This window comes from Ranitomeya variabilis, chromosome 4, assembly GCF_051348905.1.
Source record: "Ranitomeya variabilis isolate aRanVar5 chromosome 4, aRanVar5.hap1, whole genome shotgun sequence".
NCBI lineage: Eukaryota > Metazoa > Chordata > Amphibia > Anura > Dendrobatidae > Ranitomeya > Ranitomeya variabilis.
The window spans coordinates 679,135,454-679,159,934 of NC_135235.1; the positions used below are offsets into that span (position 1 = coordinate 679,135,454).

General features: G+C 41.3%; 2 protein-coding genes across 2 annotated transcripts in view; both read left to right on the forward strand.

Annotated features, from left to right (window-relative positions):
- LOC143766374 (gastrula zinc finger protein XlCGF66.1-like) overlaps window positions 1–17,221 on the forward strand; it is a 41,287-nt gene extending 24,066 nt beyond the window's left edge. The window contains exons 2-7 of the mRNA XM_077254021.1: window positions 8,139–8,289; window positions 8,421–8,600; window positions 8,682–8,793; window positions 8,870–8,967; window positions 9,315–9,405; window positions 12,624–17,221. Of these exons, the coding sequence (XP_077110136.1) occupies window positions 8,212–8,289; window positions 8,421–8,600; window positions 8,682–8,793; window positions 8,870–8,967; window positions 9,315–9,405; window positions 12,624–13,318 (1,254 nt within the window). The 5' untranslated portion in view covers window positions 8,139–8,211 and the 3' untranslated portion in view covers window positions 13,319–17,221. The remainder of the gene's footprint in view (window positions 1–8,138; window positions 8,290–8,420; window positions 8,601–8,681; window positions 8,794–8,869; window positions 8,968–9,314; window positions 9,406–12,623) is intronic.
- LOC143766340 (uncharacterized) overlaps window positions 1–24,481 on the forward strand; it is a 393,805-nt gene that overhangs the window by 308,552 nt on the left and 60,772 nt on the right. The window lies entirely within an intron of this gene.

Genomic DNA, 24,481 nt, shown 5'->3' on the forward strand with positions numbered 1-24,481 from the left:
CGCTCCAGCGCCGTGATTGCAACGTGTGACCGCAGTCTACGACGCTGGAGCGATAATCATACGACGCTGCGACGTCACGGATCGTGCCGTCGTAGCGATCAAAATTGCACTGTGTGACAGTACCCTAAGGCTTGTGGATTTGTGAAGAAGAGTAAATCCTCCACTAACACGACATATGACAACTGAGAATTTGCCAATTGCAAGACAAGAGGAATGGTGTATATGGCCACATGTGAATGTCCCTTGAATTACGTGGGGAAGACCAAAAGGGAGATCCTTAAACATATTTTGGATCATGTCAGCTATATCCAAATCTACCATAAAGAGAAAACTGCATGAAAGTAAATACAGAGGGTTCACTGCATGGTGCAAGCCAGTCATAAGCATTAAAGGGAACCTGTCACCCCGTTTTTTCCGTATGAGATAAAAATACTGTTAAATAGGGCCTGAGCTGAGCATTACAATAGTGTAGTTTGTGGACCCCGATTCCCCACCTATGCTGCCGAAATACGTTACCAAAGTAGTCGTTTTCGCCTGTCAATCAGGCTGGTCTGGTCAAAAGGGCGTGTTGTCTTCCCCCAGATTTTGCGTAGTTTTCCGTTGGTGGCGTAGTGGTGTGCGCATGCCCAAGGTCCAGAATCCTCTGCCAGGGGATTTAAAAGAGCGCGCTGTTCGTTATTTCATTGGTGATCGGTGGGCGCGGCCATCTTCCTTTGGCCGCGCGTGCGCAGAAGCGGCGCTCTGCTGGCCGCGGCTTCAGGAAAATGGCCGCGGGATGCCGCGCGTGCGCAGATGGATATCGCGGCGGCCATTTTCCTGAAGCCGCGGCCAGCAGAGCGCCGCGGCCAGCAGAGCGCCGCTTCTGCGCACGCGCGGCCAAAGGAAGATGGCCGCGCCTACCGATCACCAATGAAATAACGAACAGCGCGCTCTTTTAAATCCCCTGGCAGAGGATTCTGGACCTTGGGCATGCGCACACCACTACGCCACCAACGGAAAACTACGCAAAATCTGGGGGAAGACAACACGCCCTTTTGACCAGACCAGCCTGATTGACAGGCGAAAACGACTACTTTGGTAACGTATTTCGGCAGCATAGGTGGGGAATCGGGGTCCACAAACTACACTATTGTAATGCACAGCTCAGTCCCTATTTAACAGTATTTTTATCTCATACCGAAAAAACGGGGTGACAGGTTCCCTTTAAGAATAAAAAGGCTAGACTGGACTTCGCTTAAAAACATCTAAAAAAGCCAGCACAGTTCTGGAAGAACATTCTTTGGACAGATGAAACCAAGATCAACCTCTACCAGAATGATGGAAAGAGAAATATATGGTGAAGGCGTGGTACAGCTCATGATCCAAAGCATACCACATCATCTGTAAAACACGGTGGAGGCAGTGTGATGGCTTGGGCATGCATGGCTGCCAGTGGCACTGGGTCACTAGTGCTTATTGATGATGTGACACAGGACAGAAGCAGCCAAATGAATTCTGAGGTATTCAGAGACATACTGTGTGCTCAGATCCAGGCAAATGCAGCCAAACTGATTGTCCATCTGTAGTATGAAACGACCAATGACCCAAAACATAAAGCCAAAGCAACCCAGGAGTTTATTAAAGCAAAGAAGTGGAATATTCTTGAATGGACAAGTCAGTCACCTGATCTCAACCCAACTGAGCATGCATTTCACTTGTTAAAGACTAAACTTCAGACAGAAAGGCCCACAAACAAACAGCAACTGAAAACCACCGCAGTGAAGGCCTGGCAGAGCATCAAAAAAGAGGAAACACAGCGTCTGGTGATGTCCATGAGTTCAAGACTTCAGGCAGTCATTGCCAACAAAGGGTTTTCAACCAAGTACTAAAAATGAACATTTTATTTAAAATTATTGAATCTGTCCAATTACTTTTGGTCCCTTTAAAAAGAGGGTGGCACATGTTAAGGAGCTGAATCTCCTAAACCCTACATCCAATTTTAATGTGGATACCTTCAAATGAAAGCTGAAAATCTGAACTTCAACTGCATCTGAATTGTTTTGTTTAAAATTCATTGTGGTAATGTCTATAACCAAAATTAGAAAAATGTTGTGGATATTCTCCCAAGATTTCTATACATTTTTCAGGCAGTTCCCATTTTACCACCAGCATACTTTTTCAAAACACTGAAATCCACACTAATTAGATTTGTATGGAAACAAAATAATCATAGAATATAGTATCAGATCCTTTCCCACTCCAAAGCGTCAGGGGGAGCAGGCTTACCAGATCTTCACGCATACCATCAGGCCTCCTTGATAGTTCGATTATTCAATTGGCAATATTATTCAGAATCAAAACAGTGGGTAACGCTTGAACAGGGGTACTCCGCTACACCTTTGAAGCACCTCCCATGGATCGAGTCCAAAGATAAAATATAGACTGCACCTAAGGGGCTCCTGATTAGAGATGCTTTGAGGGTCTGGGACCAAATAAAACAAATAAACACATTAGTCAGACCCTACAGTCTGCTCACCCCCATATTCTCTAGCCCAGAGTTTCTCCCAGGGAAACTGAAAGCAAAATTCCTACGCTGGAGCGCACCCTCGGACATTTGCCTATGTCACATATTGACAGGACCCAACATTCCCTCCTTAGAGGAATTACAAAGCATAGACCTACCAGAAAACCTCTCTTGGTTGGAATATGACCAGATGAGATCTTTTATAAACTTGGAGGAGGGAGGGACGACACTTTCTACCGGCCACACTGACTCCCTTTTGAAGGGTTGTTTCTCAGAGATTCGCATCCTACTCACTTGATCTTTCTCATATATAGTTTCCTAAACCAATCATCCTCCTCTATGCACCTTAATTTTGTCCAAGCATTGGAAAACGAATTACACATTACCTTGTCAGAAGAAGACAAACAGAAAGCATATCTATTTACCCATAAAATGTCAGGGACAGGATATGCCCAAGAAAAAAATTACAAGAATCTTTCAAGGTGGTATCACTACCCGACAAAGTTGAATACAGTGTTTCCAACTGTGCCTGATACATTCTGGCGCTGAGTAATAGAGCGAGGAACAATGCCATTTATGGTGAAACGGCGACAAAGCCCTTTTAGGCCGAATACACCCACTCCTATCTTAAGATCATAGGAGAGAAGATTCTCCCTGTACCCCAGATAGCCCCCCCTTTCAGTACTACCAGGATTCATTAGATCATAGTAATGCAGTCTCCTACATTTTTGCCTGACTGCAGCACGCTTGGTGATTCTCAGACGCTGGCGATCAATAGCAATCCCATCCATCTCTGAATGGCAGCAAGAGCTGTCATACATATGCTACATGGAGGAATTATCCGCAGAAGCATCCGGAGACCACAACAAATTTATCCAAGTCTTGGGTCCATTGATTCTATTCAGGGATTTACCAAACTTTCAGTCATTATTAACCTGATCAAGACTATTAGTAGGTGACATCAGCTGCACAAGCTCTCCTCCCCCCTTTTTTCTCTCTCTCCTCCCTCTCTATTTCTTTTTTCCCTCTTCCCTTCCTCCTTTCCCATTCATTTCTCTTAGCAAAATCATTCATAATATAGTTATTGGGTCAATCTTGCATTCTGGCCCAGTGATCCTAACGGAAATTGTTAAGTTAATACCCGGCTCTTGTTATTGTTATGCAAGGTATTTCTAAACACAATTAATATGGGATGTCCTGTCTTGGTTCTAAGACAGATCAGTCACGTGCCTAGTTATAACCCACAATCAATCAAAATTTAGATAAGGAACAGACTTAAGATAGAGTGGGAAAGAGAAGAAAAGTAAAAAAAAAAGAAAGGAAGAAAAAAAGACAGTTATTCGCATACGTCATCTGTTACGCATATTGTTTTGAAATATTCTTGGCAATATCTTGGCTTATTTGCCTTTTGTTGGGGCCCTGTGCAGCCTGGATTCTTATGTTTATTGTAAAATGTATGTTTGTTATGTGAGAAAATTAAATAAAAATTATTGAAAACAAAAACTGAAATTTTGGCAAGCGTGGGAGTGACTGTCAGTCAGAGCACAAAGGGTTCACCACTGGGCATATTATAGTGACAAATAACCTTGCTCCAAAATGTTTGACTTACTACATCTTGTACAGATGTGGTTGCAGCCAGAGTCTTCCACTACAGCCCAGGTGGCCGAGCGGGTTGTCATGGACAGATTTGTTCACTCCCATCCTAGGCAAGGGAGACCCCCGGAATTCGAACAACCTTGTGGGCCAAGTAGAAAAGTACCAAGTGGTTAAGAGGTCCCTAAGGAAGTTGGGCGGTGTTGCAAAAACCGCAGACATCTGTTGTATTCACGGGGATGACAAGGTCTACCCTGTTGCCAGAGTGACTATAAAAACTAACTGTGGGGCTGAGTCACATGAAGTTGGGGTAGTTTAAGACCTGCTACATCCGCTAATAATAAGGTGGGACTTTAGCCTGTTTTGGGTCTTATGGCAGAAGGCAGATATAACCGAAGTGACTCAGACAGAAGCCAGTTCAAACATGATGAATTCCCATTGCAGTCGGACGAGGATGAGTTCCCTTTGTGTGTCCTTGCTGGTGACGAAAGGGTGATCACTGAGGTCGAGATTGCGGAGTTGGGAGTTTCTGGGGGAATTTTGGGACTGTCCAAATGCAGTATCTTACTTTAAAAATGCATTGGACAATGTGACTGTGATAGATGGGGTTGCTCATGAGTCAGGGCTGACACTAGGTTTCCATATTTCACTTTAAGGCTATGTGCACACGTTGCAGATTTGACTGTGGAAAAATGCTGCAGTTCTGCAGGAAATCTGCAACGTGTGCACATAGCCTAAATAAAGAGCTGCTTTATGAGGTTACTGTCATGATCCAGGTTGGGGTTTGCTTCTTGCTTTTCCTTCCCCGGCCTGGTTATGGTGGGGTTAACCTTTCCTGCCTCTCTTTGGTTGGCTATTTATTGGTGCCACTCCCTGTAGCATGTGTCAGTGATAGTTCCAGTCCCTGGCTTGAGCAGCCCGTATACCCTAGTGGACCTTCTACCTCTGATAACCCGTATTTGTGCCTAACCTGTTCCCTATCCTTGACCAGGCCAGCCACAACCAACCAGGCCAGCCAGCCACAGCCTACCAGGCCAGCAGCCAGCCGACTGTGTCTTCTTCAGGGAGCCCTCCCTCGCATCATCTGCACATAGCTGAAAAACTTCTCGGGGTTTTCTCTTAACTCCATGTATAAAGTAGAATACACCACATGCGTCATTCTCTGTGCTGTGATTGGGTGTATCCAAAAACATCGTCGGCGCAGACGCATGATGCACTTTCTTTCTCCCTCCTTCTCCAAAACAATCACTTCCAGATGATTTGCCTCAAAAGTGAAATCCACAGAAATCTTCAGAATGTTTGCCATCACGCCTTCCATCTTCGCCACTTGCTCTCCAACCTGTCCAAGATGTGCTGTAGGAACACTGTGTATATAGGTGTTTGGGAGCCTCCCATGGGCATTTTTAAAACCGGATCTATCGTAATCCATCGTAAAACGGATAAAAAAAAGGATGAAAAACTGATGCGACGGATCCGTTTTTTTGCCGGATCCGCTAGACGATCCGGCAGAAAAATGGATCTGTCGCATCAGTTTTTCACAATTTTTGCCAGATCCGTTGATCCGTCGTACCGTTGGATAGCTTCTGACAGCAAAAACCTGATGTGTGAAAGCAGCCTTAATATTTGCTTTTTTTTCTGGTGTTTTTCTTGTAATATAGGAAAGCCTATGGCCAGAAATAAACCCCATAAAACACTGTACATGGAGACTTTGGTGTCAAATACCATATTTTTTGGACAATAAGGCGTTCTTTTTTCCTCCAAAATTTTAGAAAGCTGGGCGTCTTATAGTTCAGATGTCCCTTATAGTGGCTATGGGCTGGGGGAAGCGGCAGAGACTGAGGAGCAGGTTACAGGAGGGAGAAGCCAGCGGCTGCAGCTAACACATGTGCCTGCAGTTAAAGAACACGAATATTCATTGCTCCCCACGCCCATAGTCTCTCTCACCTCCAGTCACTGTAACCGGCTTCTAGCGATAAAAGGGACTATGGGCCTGTGGAGCAGTGAATATTCATTCTCTTTAATAGTGGGCACACATGGTCGCCCAACCACTATTAAAGAAAATTAATTTTCACTACTCCCTACTCCCATAGTCCCTACTTCCATAGGCGTGGGGAGCAGTGAATATTCTGGCAGCTGACATCTGTGTGTGGAGGCTGCTTACACATTGTGCACTGCTTACACTATGAAATCAACTGATGGCATCAGAACAGGATGCCGTGCAGAAGGAAGGTGAGTAAATCGTTTTTTTTCTATGTGAGTGGCGTGATGGGGGCCATGTATACTAGGATAGGGGCGCATCTATACCAGGATAATGGTGTCAGCCATGTATACCAAGATGGGGATTGTGGCCATGTATATTAAGCTGGGGATGGGTGCCATTTATACTAGGATGGGGGCTATGTATCACAGGATGGGGATAGGGGCCATGTATACCAGGAAGGGGGCCATGTATACCAGGATGGGGATGGGGGCCAGCCATATATACCAGGATGGTTAACTGTGTAAACCTGGATGGGGATGGGGGTCATGTATACCAGGATGAGGGGCCATATATACCAGGAAGGGGGGCCATATACAACTGGATGAAGACATACATACCATGATAGAGATCATATATACTGAATGGAGCCACATATACCAGGATTGAGAAATATATATATACACCAGGATGGGGGATATATATACAGAATTGGAGGACACTACTCCTATAACAGTGTCAGCAGTAGAACCCCCTCCCATAACAGTGTGTCGTGACCACATATTTTGCTTACATGTTTTTTCTATTTTCCTCCTCTAAAACCTAAGTGCGTCTTATGGTCCGATGTGTCTTATAGTCCAAAAAATATGGTAATTTCTGTCCATGGTGTTTTTGAAAACAAAAAAGCTTTTTTAACGGTTTCAAACTTCTGTGTGTGAATCAGACATGAGATCTAACGTGATAGAAGATAACATTGCGGGGAAGACGGGAAATATTCATATAGACCGCAGGTGGTGATGAAGTCAGTGACGGACTCTGGACAAATATGTTTCTAGAGCTATAGTAGAAGATGAAGATGTCGTCCTCATCATGAAGTAGTGATTTCTCCTGTCACGTGTAATGAATATCTCCTGCAATGTGTAATGAATATCTCCTGCAGTGTTGCTAATGCCGATTCCAGTGTCTGTAAATGAGATGAGAATTAGAGTTATGGAAGATTAGTCTATGAGAAACGTATTCAGCTGCTGACTTCGAGGAACAAACTGCTTTGTGTCTGTGGCCTAAAATATATAGGCTGTATTAGTAGATGTCAGGGAAAAAACAATGTTGTAAAATAATAAAAATATAATTGCTGCTTGGGTCCCTCCAGTCTCTGTATTTTCTGGTGTGTTCTAACGAACTTGTGATTCCTACAGCCAATCAGATGCTGAAGCAGTGAGTAACTTAGCCAGTGATTGGGAGCATAGAGGAGATGTCTTAGGCTACTTTCACACTAGCGTCGTGCACTGCACCTCGCAATGCGATGTTGCGGCGCACCGACGCAAACTGTGAAAGCGCCGCACAACGGTGGTAGCGGATGCTTTTTTACAACGCATCCGCTGCCCCATTGTGATGTACGGGGAGGCGGGGGCGGAGTTCTGGCCGCGCATGCGCCGTCGGAAATGCTGCACACGACGCACCAAAAAACATTACATGCAATGTTTTTTGGTGGCGACGGTCCGACGCAACACGACGCAACCGTCGCACAACGGTTGCGACGTGTGGCAATGCGTCGCACTGCGTCGCTAATAAAAGTCTATGGAGAAAAAACGCATCCTGCAAGCAATTTTGCAGGATGCGTTTTTTCTGCAAACGACGCATAGCGACGTGCAGTGCACGACGCTAGTGTGAAAGAGGCCTTAGTCAGCAATTCAACTTATGTTCCAGTCCATACAAAACTAGAGAATACAACATCTACACTACAAGTTCTATCTCCTTCTTGTTTCCCTCTTATTGTCTCTAGTAATTTTATTATTACGCGGAATTCTTTATAATGATCCATCATCTCATCTTCTTCCTATTCAGGTCTCTACAATATCAGATCCTCTCAGTGAAGATCTTCTATATTAAGCAAATTTTTCTGAACTACCTATCAAAAATGGATATGGGGAGGGACAAGATGGCGGAGAGGATATTACACCTCACCCTAGAGATCCTCTTCCGTCTTACTGGAGAGGTGAGAGATTTTGATGGCATCACATTAGATAATTTTTATTTATGGCAACAAAACTGTTGGATAGGACTCAAAAGGTGAAGAATCTGGAAATGTCTATAGTGACATTTATTAATGTGTCTCTCCTTAACCAGGTTTACACAGTAGTGAAGAAAAGTTCTGTTGAGCGCTGTCAGACCCCTGAGTCTGAGGGATGGGAAAGACCCCTGAGCCCAATGACGGGGCCTCCACCTCACCCACTGATACATGAGGACATCAATGACCAGAAGATCCTAGAACTCACCTACAAGATGATTGAGCTGCTGACTGGAGAGGTGACACTGCTGGGAATGCTGGGATATTGTATACTAATTCTATGAAGGGATGGGGGATGACGGTATCATTGTATGTGTCAGGTTCCTATAAGGTTTCAGGATGTCGCTGTCTATTTCTCCATGGAGGAGTGGGAGTATTTAGAAGTACACAATGATCTGTACGAGGATGTTCCCCAGACCCTCATGTCGCCAGGTAATAGGATTAAATACACACGGCATATAATTATCTGTATCTGTACGAATTCAGTCCCTGTATGTGTTTCCTCCAGTTCTATCCAGTAAGAGGACAACACCAGAGAGATGTACCCATTCTCTTCTTCCACCGGACTTTAAACAAGAAGACCCCAATGTCCCGCAGAATCATCAGGTAACATAGTAATATAGTTAGCAAGGATGAAAAAAGACATTTGTCCATCCAGTTCAGCATATTTAACATCAGAATAAATCCCCAGATCTGCGTCCTTCTAAAGAACCTAATAACTGTAAGATACAATATTGTTATGCTCCAGGAACAATATTGATGGAGAGAAGGTGTCATGAGATCTCTCCTATTATGCGTAGACGGCTGTGAAGGTCGTCTGCTCAGTCTTGTTTTATCCACCAGTATTATATGTTTTAAACTTGTGTAATGAGAACGGTGGCGATGGCAGGATTAGAGCTGATCATAGATGTGACTTCTGCATCTGTCTGTGACTTTTACAATATTTGTTTCAGGGTGAAGATCTGACCCATATTAATACTATAGAGACATTTGTGCAGGGTGATGAGTTTTGTAAAGAGGAGATTCCTACATATGACTACCCAGGTCAGTAATAACCACTAAATGCAGAGAAGTCACAGATTCTTCTCAATCACCGGCTGTGGCTGCTTTCAGTGGTGTAGTCCAGATGTGTCACAATCGTATGATCCCCATTTTGCCGGTAGAGCATAACATTCTCCATCTGAAAATGTTTAAATCGCTTTGTGAAATTGTGAAAACCCTTTTGTATTGAGCTTACAACCTGCAGGATCCACATACCTCCGGGAATTAGAACACGCTGACCATTATCTGCCCAGGTCTGTAAACTTCAAAGCCAAATAACTGTGTATGTAGAATGTGCTGACAAGATATTATGATGGGCTTGTAAAAGAAAGCGAAGTGTAATGATGCTGTTGGCTTCCTAGATCCTTGATATCTTATTGGATGAATCTAGCTTCTCTCCCTTCTGTGCTGCTGAATGTGCTCATATGGTCCGTACAAGACCAGATCCAGTCTTTCTGGCCAAACTTCGCTTTATGATCGACAACATTGAATGTGCAGTGAGGCCAAGTGTGAATATCTCTACAATAATAACAGAGTTTCCCTTTATCCTGACTTTTCAATTTATTTTCAAACCGACTAACTTCAAACAGGATTGTGATAAACTACATAAAAACCATTACACCTGTGCCATGATAAATCTCTAAGCTGTGTGTTGCTGATGGCTGTAATATACATTTATTCATGCCTGCCAGAGATATGTTGGCATGGCTCGAGCCCTGGTTTCATGGAATCGGTCCATGTCATAAATTCCATTATGTTTTCAATACTAAGGAATTCAGATTACTGGACAATCTCTTGTGAAATGGGGAACACTAACTTTCTCTACTTTTCTGGTCAGGACTCATAGTAGCTCCAATGGTCCACCATAAATGAGTGCAACTCCAGTTTAGTGTTGGAGTTCTCCCCTCATACATACATTGTTTTTGGGGATGTAAAATTTTTTTTGTTCTGTCTTTTTTTCACAGGTTCATTCTGGTTGATAGCTTGATTGTGGTGGGATCGGCCTGCCTCACTTATGAGTCGCAACTCCCTGATAGTTTTTATTTTTAAAGTCTCCATTACCTCTTCCAAATGTGCGACATCTAAATTGAAGATGCCTCAGCTCTGCTGTGTTATAAAAAGTTGTCTTTAAATGTCTAATTTTTATTTTTTTTTTTTAAACTCGTATCTGACAGAAATTATTGGCCCTTGCGATAGTTTAGATTGCCAAGAGCCACCGAGCCACATACTCTAATTGACCCAGAGAGGTTTCACTACTAGTTACTCATATTTTACTGATGAAGACTGTTGAGTTTGATCATTTCGATAGATGTTATTGTCTATAATCACAGTTTTTGACTACAGTAGTTACTGCCCAAAACACTCCCATTTTTCAAATCTGACGTGTGTCGCTTTATGTGGTGATAACTTTGGAATTCTTTACAAAGTATACTAGGAAACAAATGGATCGTACAAATTATTTTCTAACTTCTCTTGAATCCAACAATACCCTGTATATGGTTGTACACTACTGTCTGGGCACATCTCAGGGTTAAGAAGGGAAGGAGCGCCATTTAGCTAATTGAATGCAGATCTTGTTGGAATAGTTTGCATACACAATGTATTGGTTACCTGGGCGCTCAAAATATGGCTACCACGATCATGCTTGGCTTTATCTACTCCATTTTGTAAATCCCAAGGATTGCCTTGCTCAACATCCTTTACATGGATATGTTCTTACACAGAGACCCCTAGACTTGGGCCATGGTGTTACCTTCTGTTCTGTGGAGTGAGATGGGATAAAGAAAAGTCAGGTAGCTGGATCAGAACCAGAAGGGCAGAGAAAATGCAAAATCAGAAGAAGCAAGATTAGTCACTAAGGGGTCACAACAGGAAACAAATACACAAGCTGGGAGCTGAGCACAGAGGACTGTAATTTGCTTTGGGCTTTGGTAGGGTGTGGTGCTTTTCAATTGGCAAAAGCTGGAAGCAGATTACTCCAGATGAACAGCACACATCCATAATGCCAGAATGGATGGTGCTACAGGTCACAGCAACCCTAATCTAAGTGGCTGAAGAGCGCCTGCTTCACCCAGAGCTTCTGGATCTCCTCCGTCACCATCGCTGCCTGCAGAATTAATAAGGCTGTGCCTTGTGACAGAAGCAGAGATGGCTGGTGCAGATCTCAGACGAGATGGGACACACCATTTTCACATGCCATAATATGACAAAATTCAGAAAACCAGAGCAGTAGAAAACCCCATAAAGTGACTGCATTTTGGAAATGATAACCCTCAGTGAATTAATCTGTAGTAGTGACTATTTTGACTCCACAGCCACTTCCTGTAAATTAGCACCCATTGGATGTTGGAGAGTGAAAATTGGAAATATATCATTTTATTACTCGCCACATAGTGCTCAGATTGTGCTACAGGAGACACACACCATAAATTAAGTGGGTTCTTCTCATTATAATAATGACAAATACATGGGTGCTAATTTTGATTTGGGCACACTGCATGGCTCAAAAGCAAGGGGAAGATTTGACCTTGTGAAAGTGAATATTTCTGGGTTGGTTTATAGAAGGCATATTGCTTTTCAAGAGCCTTTGAGCCACTAATAATATAGAAACCTCTGATTTTTCCTCGGAGAGATGGTGGACCAGAGTGGGGTCTTGTTTTTTTATGAGATAAATAGAAGTTGTTTGGTGGCTTTTTATTCCATATTTGAGGGGGCAGAATGAACAAATAGTTGAACACCAAACTCTACTGGGTCATCCTATGAGGTTTTCAATTAGATTGTGAACAGTCATTGTCTTTATGAATAATTCAATATTTCATAAAGTCAAAAAATGGTAGAGTTGGAAGGGACCTCCTCAGTCATCTGGTCCAAGTCCCTGCTCAGTGTAGGATTCAGAAAATCATCCCAAACTGTTGTCTGTCCAGCTTCTATTTGAAGACTTCCATTGCAGGAGAAATCGCTACATCTCATGGCAGCCTATTCCACTCATTGATCATCCTCACTGTCAAAAGGTTTTTTCTAATATCTAATCTGGGTCTCCTCCAAACCTCCAATTCAGTTTCATCCCATTGCTTCTAGTCTTTCCTGGTGCAAATGAGAATAAATCAATAAAGCTATTTTAACATTACCTACCATTTTTACAGATAGTTTAAAGAGAAATTTTCAAAAATATAAAGTTCAAGGATATTTTATTCAAAAATAATTTGTTTTATTCTTAGCAGATAACTGTACCAGGAGATCAGAGGGACAGCTGACATCTTCAATTTTAAAATCAGAGAATCTTGAGATCCCACAGGATACATTTGAAGTGAATGCCATTATTCCAGATATACCATTATCCCTTCACAGCAAAGATCTGTCATTTGATTCACTACCAACTACTAAGAAAAATCAAAGACTCAAAAGAGGCATTAAAAGAACTGCTCGTAAAGCAAGGAAGTCTTTTTCATGTTCAGAATGTGGGAAATGTTTTAATCAGAAGTCGAATCTTGATGAACACCAGAGAACCCACACAGGGGAGAAACCTTTTTCATGTTCAGAATGTGGGAAATGTTTTAACCGGAAATGGAATCTTGATAAACACCAGAGAACCCACACAGGGGAGAAGCCTTTTTCCTGTACAGAATGTGGAAAATGTTTTGCACAGAAATCTCACCTTGTTAGGCACCATAGAATGCACACAGGGGAGAAGCCTTTTTCATGCTTAGAATGTGAGAAATGTTTTGTAGAGAAATCACATCTTATCGAACATCTGAGACGCCACACAGGGGAGAAGCCTTTTTCCTGTTCAGAATGTGGAAAATGTTTTGTGAAGAAATCACAACTTGTTAGACACCATAGAATCCACACAGGGGAGAAGCATTTCCCATGTTATCAGTGTGGGAAATGTTTTACACAGAAATCAACTCTTTTATAAAAAAAAAACCTCAGAGAAGTCACAGACGCGTTTTCATGTTCAGAATGTTGGAAATGTATTAACTGAAATTTGCATCTTCGTAAAGGGGTTGTCCACGGGTAGGACAATCCCTCATGTTTGCTCTTATTAAAATAGAAACACTCTTACTCCCCTCCCATGCCGGCGCCATTCAAGCAGTGTCAGCACTTGCGTTCCTGGAGCTCACATGAGGTTTTTACATCACATGAGCCCTGCACCCAATCAGCACCGGCTTCACTGTCCCAGCCTTCAGACGTATTGAACATCAACAGGAAGGCTGCTCTCAGACTTCCTCTTGATGTCCAATATGTCCGAAGTTGGGGACAGTGACCCAGTGCAGATTGTGTGGAGGGCTCAAATGACTTTTCAACCTTACGTGAGCCCCCTAGGAATGCAAGTGCTGACACCTCTGGAATGGTGCCAGCATGGGTGGTGGCTATTAATGTTTTTACTTTAAATAGACCAATCATGAGGAATAAGAAGGGGTTGCTCAATTAGTGGACAACCCTTTTAAACCTCAAAAATCCCACACAGATAGCAGGAAACATATATATCTTGGTACCGTGTCACCCAGTGGATAGAAAAATATTTAGAATTGAGAGTCCTCAGTGGTTGATACCTTTTAATGGCTAACTGAAAAGATGGTACAAATTGCAAGCTTTCAAGACTACTCTGGTCTCTTCATCAGGTATATGTTCCAACCCCATGGATAGAGATGAACACCTTGGTCACCTCAGAAAGACCTTTTTGAATCAGGGCTACCATCCAAGAACAATTCAAAACCAAATTGCAAGAGCAACTAGAATATCAAGGAATCACCTGCTACATTACAAAGCTAAAGAAGAAAATAATCGACAGCCCCCAAATCTAAGAAGCATCATTGTCAGAAGCTCGCTGTCCTCCAAAAACTGCAGGAACCTTTCCTTGCAACCAGAAAAAATGTAAAACCTGTCCATTTATAATGACCACGGACAAGATAAAGATCCCCAATTCACATCAGGATTACAAGATACCAGGTACTATCAGCTGTGTCACTTCTAATGTGGGGTACTTAATTATTTGGACTAAATGTTCAATTGGGGGTTTGTATGTAGGGGAGACAGGGCAGAAACTGAGAACAAGGATGAACTCTCATCGCCATACAATAAGAGAAAAAATAATGGATCTACCTGTGGCAATACATTTTTGTCTCCCCGATTATACCATTACTAGATTGTGGCCCGATTCTAATCCATCGGGTATTCTAGAATATGCATGTCCCCGTAGTATATGGACAATGATGATTCCGACTGTGCCCGTCGCTGATTGGTCGAGGCAACCTTTTTGACATCATCGTCGCCATGGCAACCATTATGACATCTACGTCGATACTGTGCCCGTCGCTGATTGGTCGAGGCCTGGCGGCCTCGACCAATCAGAGACGCGGGATTTCCATTATGACATCATCGTCGCCATGCTATGCCCGTCGCTGATTGGTCGAGGCCCAGGCGGCCTCGACCAATCAGCGAATGAATAAACGGGACAGACAGACAGACAGAAAAACCCTTAGACAATTATATATATATAGATGAATTACTTGTATTAAAAGGTAACTTGAAATCTCAGAGAGACAGAAGAGTCTGGGAATATAAGCTGATGATGACCTTTGACACTCTCAGTGCAGGAATGAATGTGTCGCATGGATTTATGTCTTTTTACATCTACTAAGGAAGTTGCTCCTCAGACCATGTGGGGTCATCATAACAGAACCAGACCCCAATCAGAGGACAATAAAACATTCACACTCCTTATTTATTAACTGTTCCATTATTTATGGACATAACTGTTTATCACTCACATAATGGTAATTCTGCTTCACGTCACCTGTCTTATCTATGGCATTTTTCTGTGCTGTGTTGTGCGTAAATATGTGATTCTTCAGAATTTCTATTAGTCTATGCCTAATGAAGAGACCTGAGTAGTCTCGAAAGCTTGCCATTTGTTACCATCTTTTCAGTTAGCCATTAAAAGGTATCAACCACTGAGGACTCTCAATTCTACACAGATAGCAGTCATTATTAGCAATGAGCGAGCACTAAAATACTCAAGTACCCTTTTCTTCCCAATGTTAATATGTGGAACTTCTACACTGGTAAAGCCTATGCACTAAGTGCAAGATCTAGCAAAAATTTAAATGAGGGTGTGATGACACAGCATTTTATCTTAATTAACCAGATGTCTATTTCCAGTAAGCCAGGAGGAGACTGTTATCTATATGACGACTTTTGAATTTATGCAATTGTTCTTCAGTTTAAGAACCATACACTTTTGTCATGAGTCTTAAATGTTGATTTTTGATCATTTTGAATGGCTAATGTTTGCCACTTACATCAGCTCCCACAAATTGTCTGCTTTCTTTGCAAGACACTGATGCAGGGTCATTGAACATTGGATGTTTGCTTAATATGCTGAATGACCATTGTGTGCATCCTGTGGCTTATTGACTTACAAAACAAAGGAATAAGAAATATGCATATTGATTAAATAGCCACACTATATGAGTTAACCTCAGCACGTCTTCCCCGTGACCTCTTGAAGCTGGCTTGAAGGACAGCAATAGTGAGCTGTATAAGTGGGATATGCGTCCAACAATATACATCCAGACAGAGACTCTTTACATAACCACAGCCAGGAACACATCACAGGATAGCTGCCAAATTCTGGCTCTCACGAGGGACACAGATCTGACATTCTACAGGATGCCAGCTTAGGGGACCACTATACAGATCTGCTTCATTTACCATCACTGAACCCATGAATACATTTGGGGTTGTCAGAATTTGGACCCACCGTTCACCGGAGGCCCATGGATACGTTTGTGAAAGCCAGGAATGGAACTCACCAGTCACCTGGCTCCATGGAGATATTTGGAGAAGCCAGGTTGTGACCTTCCCGGCACCTGGTCTTGTACCTCAATGGACTGTCAGCTTCCTAAGCTTGTCGTTACCTCCTTGGTATTTTGCTGGTACTGTTCTATGTGTTATTTGCCTGTTTTGTGGTTAAAAAAAGTATTGCCACACTATTTTACCCTCATCCTGTGTTGTCTGAGTAGTATTATGCACACGATAATAGGAGAGCGGGAATTCAGTGGGATGAGCTCTGGTCCATGCAGTTTCCGTTAGTGGACTAGAGCACCCGCTGACCCCCATGTCTCCACAGGGGGACTGCAATACACTATGGAAGACACTTAGAGGATGACGTCGGGATACATTTTTTTGACAATTTTATAAAGATTGTGATGAGGGCCTCTCCCATGACTACCTCCTTGTGAATGCCAGTCTATAGATGACAACAAACAGTCTAAATTTGTCCAAAAATTCATAGAAAGCAACTATCATGACTGTGGAGGAGATTTATGTGACCAGAAGGAACAGTCATTTCCATTAGATAATACTGATATGAGACAATGAGAAATAGAACAAGATGGGAAAAAGCAAGAACTTAACTTGAGTGAAGGAGAGAATTTTCAAAACAGTGGTACTCCTACACTGCTAAAGCCTATGAACTATCAAAACCAAAAGAAGACAATGTGTGCATATACCCTAATGAAAATAAATAAGTAAAAAAGCAAGTGCATTAAATAACATAGGATAGAGGTGTATCTAGGTTTTCTGGCACTCGGGCAAGAATTCAGTTTGGCACCCCCCACCACCAAGGACATATGCGATTTGCACTTAGTCTTGTACCCACAAGCTCCTCTCCCTAATGCTCTCAATGTTCAATGACAAACTGAGAGAAGCAGGAAGAGAAGCTCGTTGTCACAGGACCACAAGTATGAAAATCGCATATGAGTGAAGTGTCCATGTGATGACTACTGGAACCTGCAGAGCTGAATCCTGACATCGCAGCTTCTGAATTCTCACAACGAATGCACTGCACACTTTTAGGATTCTCCCTTGCCGGTGGACAGTCATGTCAGCACAAGCATGCGATTTGCATACTTCTGACCACATTCCAACTAGACATGTCTGACCTCGCTTAGTTCATTTTCATTGACTGAGGCCACATATGTCTAGTCAGCACGTGACCACATGTATGTAAATCACCAGCATGAGAGAATCTTGACAGCGTGCAGTGCGCACTGTGAGAATTCAGAAGTCTGCAGTCACAAAGAATGACTGCAGACTCATTACAAACCTGGACATCCCCTTTAATGCTCCTAAAATAATTAAAAACATGAGAATTAGTATCACAAATAACATTTATATCCAGGTACCATATAGGTGACGTTGTCTCTGGAGTCGTTCTCCTTTTCTTCATCTTGTCCAGACCCCATGATGAGTTTTTTCTCATCCACAGCCGTCTCTGCAGACTTCCATCTTCTCCGCTCTTTTGCAGAAAATCTCAACATGACACACTTAAAGATAGAAGTGTCAATATAATGCTCCCTAGTAAAAAAAAATGCCCCTCATCATATTGTCTGCACAAAATATGACCCCACATTGTCTCTCTTATGGTACATGCTCTTTAAACTGACCTGTCATTTCCATACCGGCCCCCTCTTCACACTGTCCTCTCATACTGTGTCCCTCCTGTATTCTCTCATCACACTCCCCCCTCCTTGGTATATTGTCCCCTCCTGGCTGTGCCCTTAAGTACAAAGAAAGAAAAAAAGCCAGCTCACCGATATATGCAAGAAGCACGGAACTTCGTCCTGACTCGACGTGATGCAAATCCAAGTAAAAGAGAAAAATGTTCCAGCTTCTTTGATAAAATGTAAAACTTTAATCCATCATATAAAATAGTAGAGGACACACTCCTGGGACAATGCCATATCACAAGTGAAGAAAGCTACGCGTTTCGACCATACGGTCTTTGTCACAGCTGATCTGCTCAGCAGTCCATCTGGTATAAGAAGGACTGACCTACCAATGGAAAGGTAAAGCAAAAAAAAAAAAAGGAGCTCACCTGACCAACAGTACTTTGAATCACAAACACATATAGATCATTGCCATATATTCTAAAAAATATAAACAATATATATATACATATACAATGGTAAGATACAATAAATCCCATATATACAAAAAAAACACACAAAAAAAAAAAAAAGACAGAAAAAACACAAAGAAAGGGCTAAAAAACATGCAATATATAAATACATGAATCTATGCCTGCACTGCAATTTACCGTCTCTAATAGTGAAACATAAGTTCACTTTTTTTATTTAAACCATGCGGAAATCTAGTACCCAAATTAAACATCCAAAAGGCTTCCCGTGTGAGTAAAGACCTATGCATGTCTCCTCCCCGCGGAGGTTTTTTTATTTTTTCAATGCCCGTTACTCTTAAGGAATCAGTACTGCGTGAATGCATTTCAATGAAATGTCTCGCTGCTGAGGAAACGGTACGATTGCTGTTAGTTGTACATTTGATATCGTACAAATGTTCAGAGATGCGGTTTTTTAGTTTTCTGATTGTGCAACCAATGTATGATTTATCGCAGGAAATGCAATCTATTTTGTACACTACAAATCGTGTGTTACAATTAATAAAAGTTTTAATTTTATATTTATTTTCCATACCTCTGGTACCAAACAATTTTGTGACTATTAAATGCTTACAGGTAGTACAATTAGTGATATTGCATTTATAGCAACCCGTACAACTAAGCCAGGTGCTATTAGGTTGTTTGGACATAAAGCAATTAGGGGATAATATGTTACCTAGCGTAGGTGCCCTTCTTGCTACAACGTTGCAACCATTATTTAACAATACAGCAAGAGTGGGATCTTCAAAAAGAATTGGAATAGCCCAATTAATAATTGTTTTAATCTCATTAAATTGCGGGCTAAATTGCAGACAGACATATGGCTTAGTTGCCACATTTTTATGGATGTCATTTTTGTTTTTATTTTTCTTATGGCTAGATTCCACATCTAAAAGATCTGACTGATTCTTCTGTTTGGCAACATTTAATGCTCTATTGAGCATCCAGTTAGGGTACCCCCGCTTTCTAAATTTATTCCCTGCTTGAAATAAATCATTATTAAAATTACTATTGTTGTTGCAATTCCGCTTCAATCTGGTAAATTCCCCCACGGGGATGGCTTTGATTGTATGCCTAGGATGGCTGCTTTTCGCATGGAGCACCGTATTCCCTGCCATTGGCTTTGTAAACGTACGTGTAGATACCAACTCATCAGGAATCCCTGTCAATTCCAAATCAAGAAATGAAATTTTGGAAACTGCATGCACAAACGTAAATTTTATGTTGAAATCGTTATTATTAATGTAATCGACAAATTTTTGTATGGCAGATACATCGCCCTTCCAGATAATCAACGTATCGTCGATGTATCTGCCATACCAGTGGATATAAGAAGAAAAAGGATTTACTACTGAAAATAAATATAAAAATTCCCAATGGGCCATCACCAGATTTGCCAGAGATGGAGAAAATTTAGCGCCCATAGAAACGCCTATGCACTGCAAATAATACTCCTCATCAAAAGAAAAAAAAATTGTGTGTTAATAAAAAGAAAGTAACCTGTAAAATAAAATTAACCAAGTCCTCCGAATAACCACTATATTTGTTGAGATGGAATTGAAGGGCTGACATCGCTATATCATGCGGAATACAGGTATATAATGATACCACATCGCAGCTTAGCCATGTAAAATCTGAATTCCACTGTTTTTGTGTTATAATACCCAAAACATCTTTGGTGTCCCTAATATGTCCAGGAGTTCTAGAGACCAACGGCTGCAAAACCGAATCCAACCACTGACCTAAAAATTCATTCAGTGAACCAATGCTAGAGACTATAGGTCTCATTGGAGGAAATGCTGCTTGCTTATGCATTTTAGGAAGCCCATATAATATGGGCGTTACAGGATGAGAGACGTGTAAATAATCAGCTTGTTTAGATGTTAAAACTCCCAAAGCTACACCTTCCTCTATCATTACATCAATCTGTTGTTTAAAGAGGATAGTGGGATCAGAACTTAATTTTTTATAGACATTACTGTCAGAGATTAATTTCGAGATCTCATTTTTATAATCAATGGAGTTCATTATAACAATAATTCCCCCCTTGTCACTTGTTTTTTACAATTGGCACGAAGATAATGATTCTTCCAACACTCCTAGATCTATTTTGCGCTTCTCCAACCGTCGTAGGAAATCAAATAGACGCTATGTGAGTTTTAGTTCACGTGATGGCGATTCGGACGATAACGGCTTTAGTACATCTGATATCTCTCTTAATGAGCCCATAGACTATAATCCAGCTAAACAATTAAATAAATCAAAAAACGTAAAAGGCGCGGTGGGAGGAAGCACAGAAAATCAATCTGGTGTGCTAACCCGCCGCAAGAAGGGCATGATGAGATAAGCCGAAATATAGTTAATCTCTCTTCCAAGTCCTTTTCAGAAGAACAATTGCAAGTTTTGACCTATGGCTTAAATTTTGCACCGGACCAAGATTTTGATTTGTTTTCCACCATTTTGGATGTCAATAAATTCATCAGGAACTTAACCATAAAAAAACATTTTTTTTCCACTGATCAAGATAATTGTGCTGAAAGGGAGGAAAAAGTAAAAAATGACTTTCACACACTAGACTTTCACGAGCAAATGTCACTTGTTATATTGCAGGATCTACAAGATAGTGGTACAGAAAATAAAGTTATTAACCAAGCAAATAATTTTAGTACAAAAAACCCCTATTTTTATCCTATAAACTCTCGAGTAGAGTGCATGAACAAATTCCAGGAAATAGTAGAACGAGATCTTAAATCTCTATATGAAAATAAATTATCGAGTAAAAATAATTTATCCAGAAAGGAGAAAATAGCCATTCAAGAAATTAAAGCTATGAATGACATAGTGATAAAAACAAGTGACAAGGGGGGAATTATTGTTATAATGAACTCCATTGATTATAAAAATGAGATCTCGAAATTAATCTCTGACAGTAATGTCTATAAAAAATTAAGTTCTGATCCCACTATCCTCTTTAAACAACAGATTGATGTAATGATAGAGGAAGGTGTAGCTTTGGGAGTTTTAACATCTAAACAAGCTGATTATTTACACGTCTCTCATCCTGTAACGCCCATATTATATGGGCTTCCTAAAATGCATAAGCAAGCAGCATTTCCTCCAATGAGACCTATAGTCTCTAGCATTGGTTCACTGAATGAATTTTTAGGTCAGTGGTTGGATTCGGTTTTGCAGCCGTTGGTCTCTAGAACTCCTGGACATATTAGGGACACCAAAGATGTTTTGGGTATTATAACACAAAAACAGTGGAATTCAGATTTTACATGGCTAAGCTGCGATGTGGTATCATTATATACCTGTATTCCGCATGATATAGCGATGTCAGCCCTTCAATTCCATCTCAACAAATATAGTGGTTATTCGGAGGACTTGGTTAATTTTATTTTACAGGTCACTTTCTTTTTATTAACACACAATTTTTTTTTCTTTTGATGAGGAGTATTATTTGCAGTGCACAGGCGTTTCTATGGGCGCTAAATTTTCTCCATCTCTGGCAAATCTGGTGATGGCCCATTGGGAATTTTTATATTTATTTTCAGTAGTAAATCCTTTTTCTTCTTATATCCACTGGTATGGCAGATACATCGACGATACGTTGATTATCTGGAAGGGCGATGTATCTGCCATACAAAAATTTGTCGATTACATTAATAATAAAGATTTCAACATAAAATTTACGTTTGTGCATGCAGTTTCCAAAATTTCATTTCTTGATTTGGAATTGACAGGGATTCCTGATGAGTTGGTATCTACATGTACGTTTACAAAGCCAATGGCAGGGAATACGGTGCTCCATGCGAAAAGCAGCCATCCTAGGCATACAATCAAAGCCATCCCCGTGGGGGAATTTACCAGATTGAAGCGGAATTGCAACAACAATAGTAATTTTAATAATGATTTATTTCAAGCAGGGAATAAATTTAGAAAGCGGGGGTACCCTAACTGGATGCTCAATAGAGCATTAAATGTTGCCAAACAGAAGAATCAGTCAGATCTTTTAGATGTGGAATCTAGCCATAAGAAAAATAAAAACAAAAATGACATCCATAAAAATGTGGCAACTAAGCCATATGTCTGTCTGCAATTTAGCCCGCAATTTAATGAGATTAAAACAATTATTAATCGGGCTATTCCAATTCTTTTTGAAGATCCCACTCTTGCTGTATTGTTAAATAATGGTTGCAACGTTGTAGCAAGAAGGGCACCTACGCTAGGTAACATATTATCCCCTAATTGCTTTATGTCCAAACAACCTAATAGCACCTGGCTTAGTTGTACGGGTTGCTATAAATGCAATATCACTAATTGTACTACCTGTAAGCATTTAATAGTTACAAAATTGTTTGGTACCAGAGGTATGGAAAATAAATATAAAATTAAAACTTTTATTAATTGTAACACACGATTTGTAGTGTACAAAATAGATTGCATTTCCTGCGATAAATCATACATTGGTTGCACAATCAGAAAACTAAAAAACCGCATCTCTGAACATTTGTACGATATCAAATGTACAACTAACAGCAATCGTACCGTTTCCTCAGCAGCGAGACATTTCATTGAAATGCATTCACGCAGTACTGATTTCTTAAGAGTAACGGGCATTGAAAAAATAAAAAAACCTCCGCGGGGAGGAGACATGCATAGGTCTTTATTCACACGGGAAGCCTTTTGGATGTTTAATTTGGGTACTAGATTTCCGCATGGTTTAAATAAAAAAAGTGAACTTATGTTTCACTATTAGAGACGGTAAATTGCAGTGCAGGCATAGATTCATGTATTTATATATTGCATGTTTTTTAGCCCTTTCTTTGTGTTTTTTCTGTTTTGTTTTTTTTTGTTTTTTTTGTATATATGGGATTTATTGTATCTTACCATTGTATATGTATATATATATTGTTTATATTTTTTAGAATATCTGGCAATGATCTATATGTGTTTGTGATTCAAAGTACTGTTGGTCAGGTGAGCTCCTTTTTTTTTTTTTGCTTTACCTTTCCATTGGTAGGTCAGTCCTTCTTATACCAGATGGACTGCTGAGCAGATCAGCTGTGACAAAGACCGTATGGTCGAAACGCGTAGCTTTCTTCACTTGTGATATGGCATTGTCCCAGGAGTGTGTCCTCTACTATTTTATATGATGGATTAAAGTTTTACATTTTATCAAAGAAGCTGGAACATTTTTCTCTTTTACTTGGCTGTGCCCTTACACTGTCCCTCCATGCTACGCCCCCGTACGCAGTTTCTATTCAGTGCCCACTCACTTTTCTCCCCCCATACTGTCTCCTCATACTATTTCCCTTTCTCCTCATACTGTCTTCTCTCACATCCCCCCTGTTCACCATACTGTCTCCTCATATATTTACCCCCTCACTTTCTATACTGCCTGCTTACCTGACTCCCCATGCTGTGTCTGCACACATCCCATCACCCTCACTCCCTGTACTCTGTCCACATACATTTTTCACATCGCTACTCATACTGTGTCCACATACATTCCCCTGTTTGCTCCCCATACTGTCTGCACCCATCATTCCATACTGTTTCCTCATATATGCCTCCCATACTGTTTCCTCATACATGCCTCTCATCCCCCCATACTATTTCCTCATACATGCCCCCATTCTCCCATACTGTTTCCTCATACATGCCTCTCATCCCCCCATACTATTTCCTCATACATGCCCCCATTCTCCCATACTGTTTCCTCATACATGCCCCCCATTCCCCTGTACTGTTCCCTCATATATGCCCCCATCTCCCCCTTTGCTCTTCATTCTGTGTCTTCAAATCTCCCCCACACATTAAATCCTCCCATCCCCACTCAAATTCTCCCCACACATAATAAATAACCCATGCCCACTCCAATTCTCCCGACACACAATAAATTCCCCCATGCCCACTACAATTCTCCCCACACATAATAAATCCCCCCATCCCCACTCAAATTGTCCTTCCCCCGTGCACTTAATCTTCTGTGTCTTCAGCTCCACTGGAGCACTTACCACCAGTGTTTGCCTCTGCAGCGAGTGACGTCAGTAGCGTGATCACATGATCTGATCACTTTGCTCGCGTCGCTCTGACCCGGCAGAGCCTCAA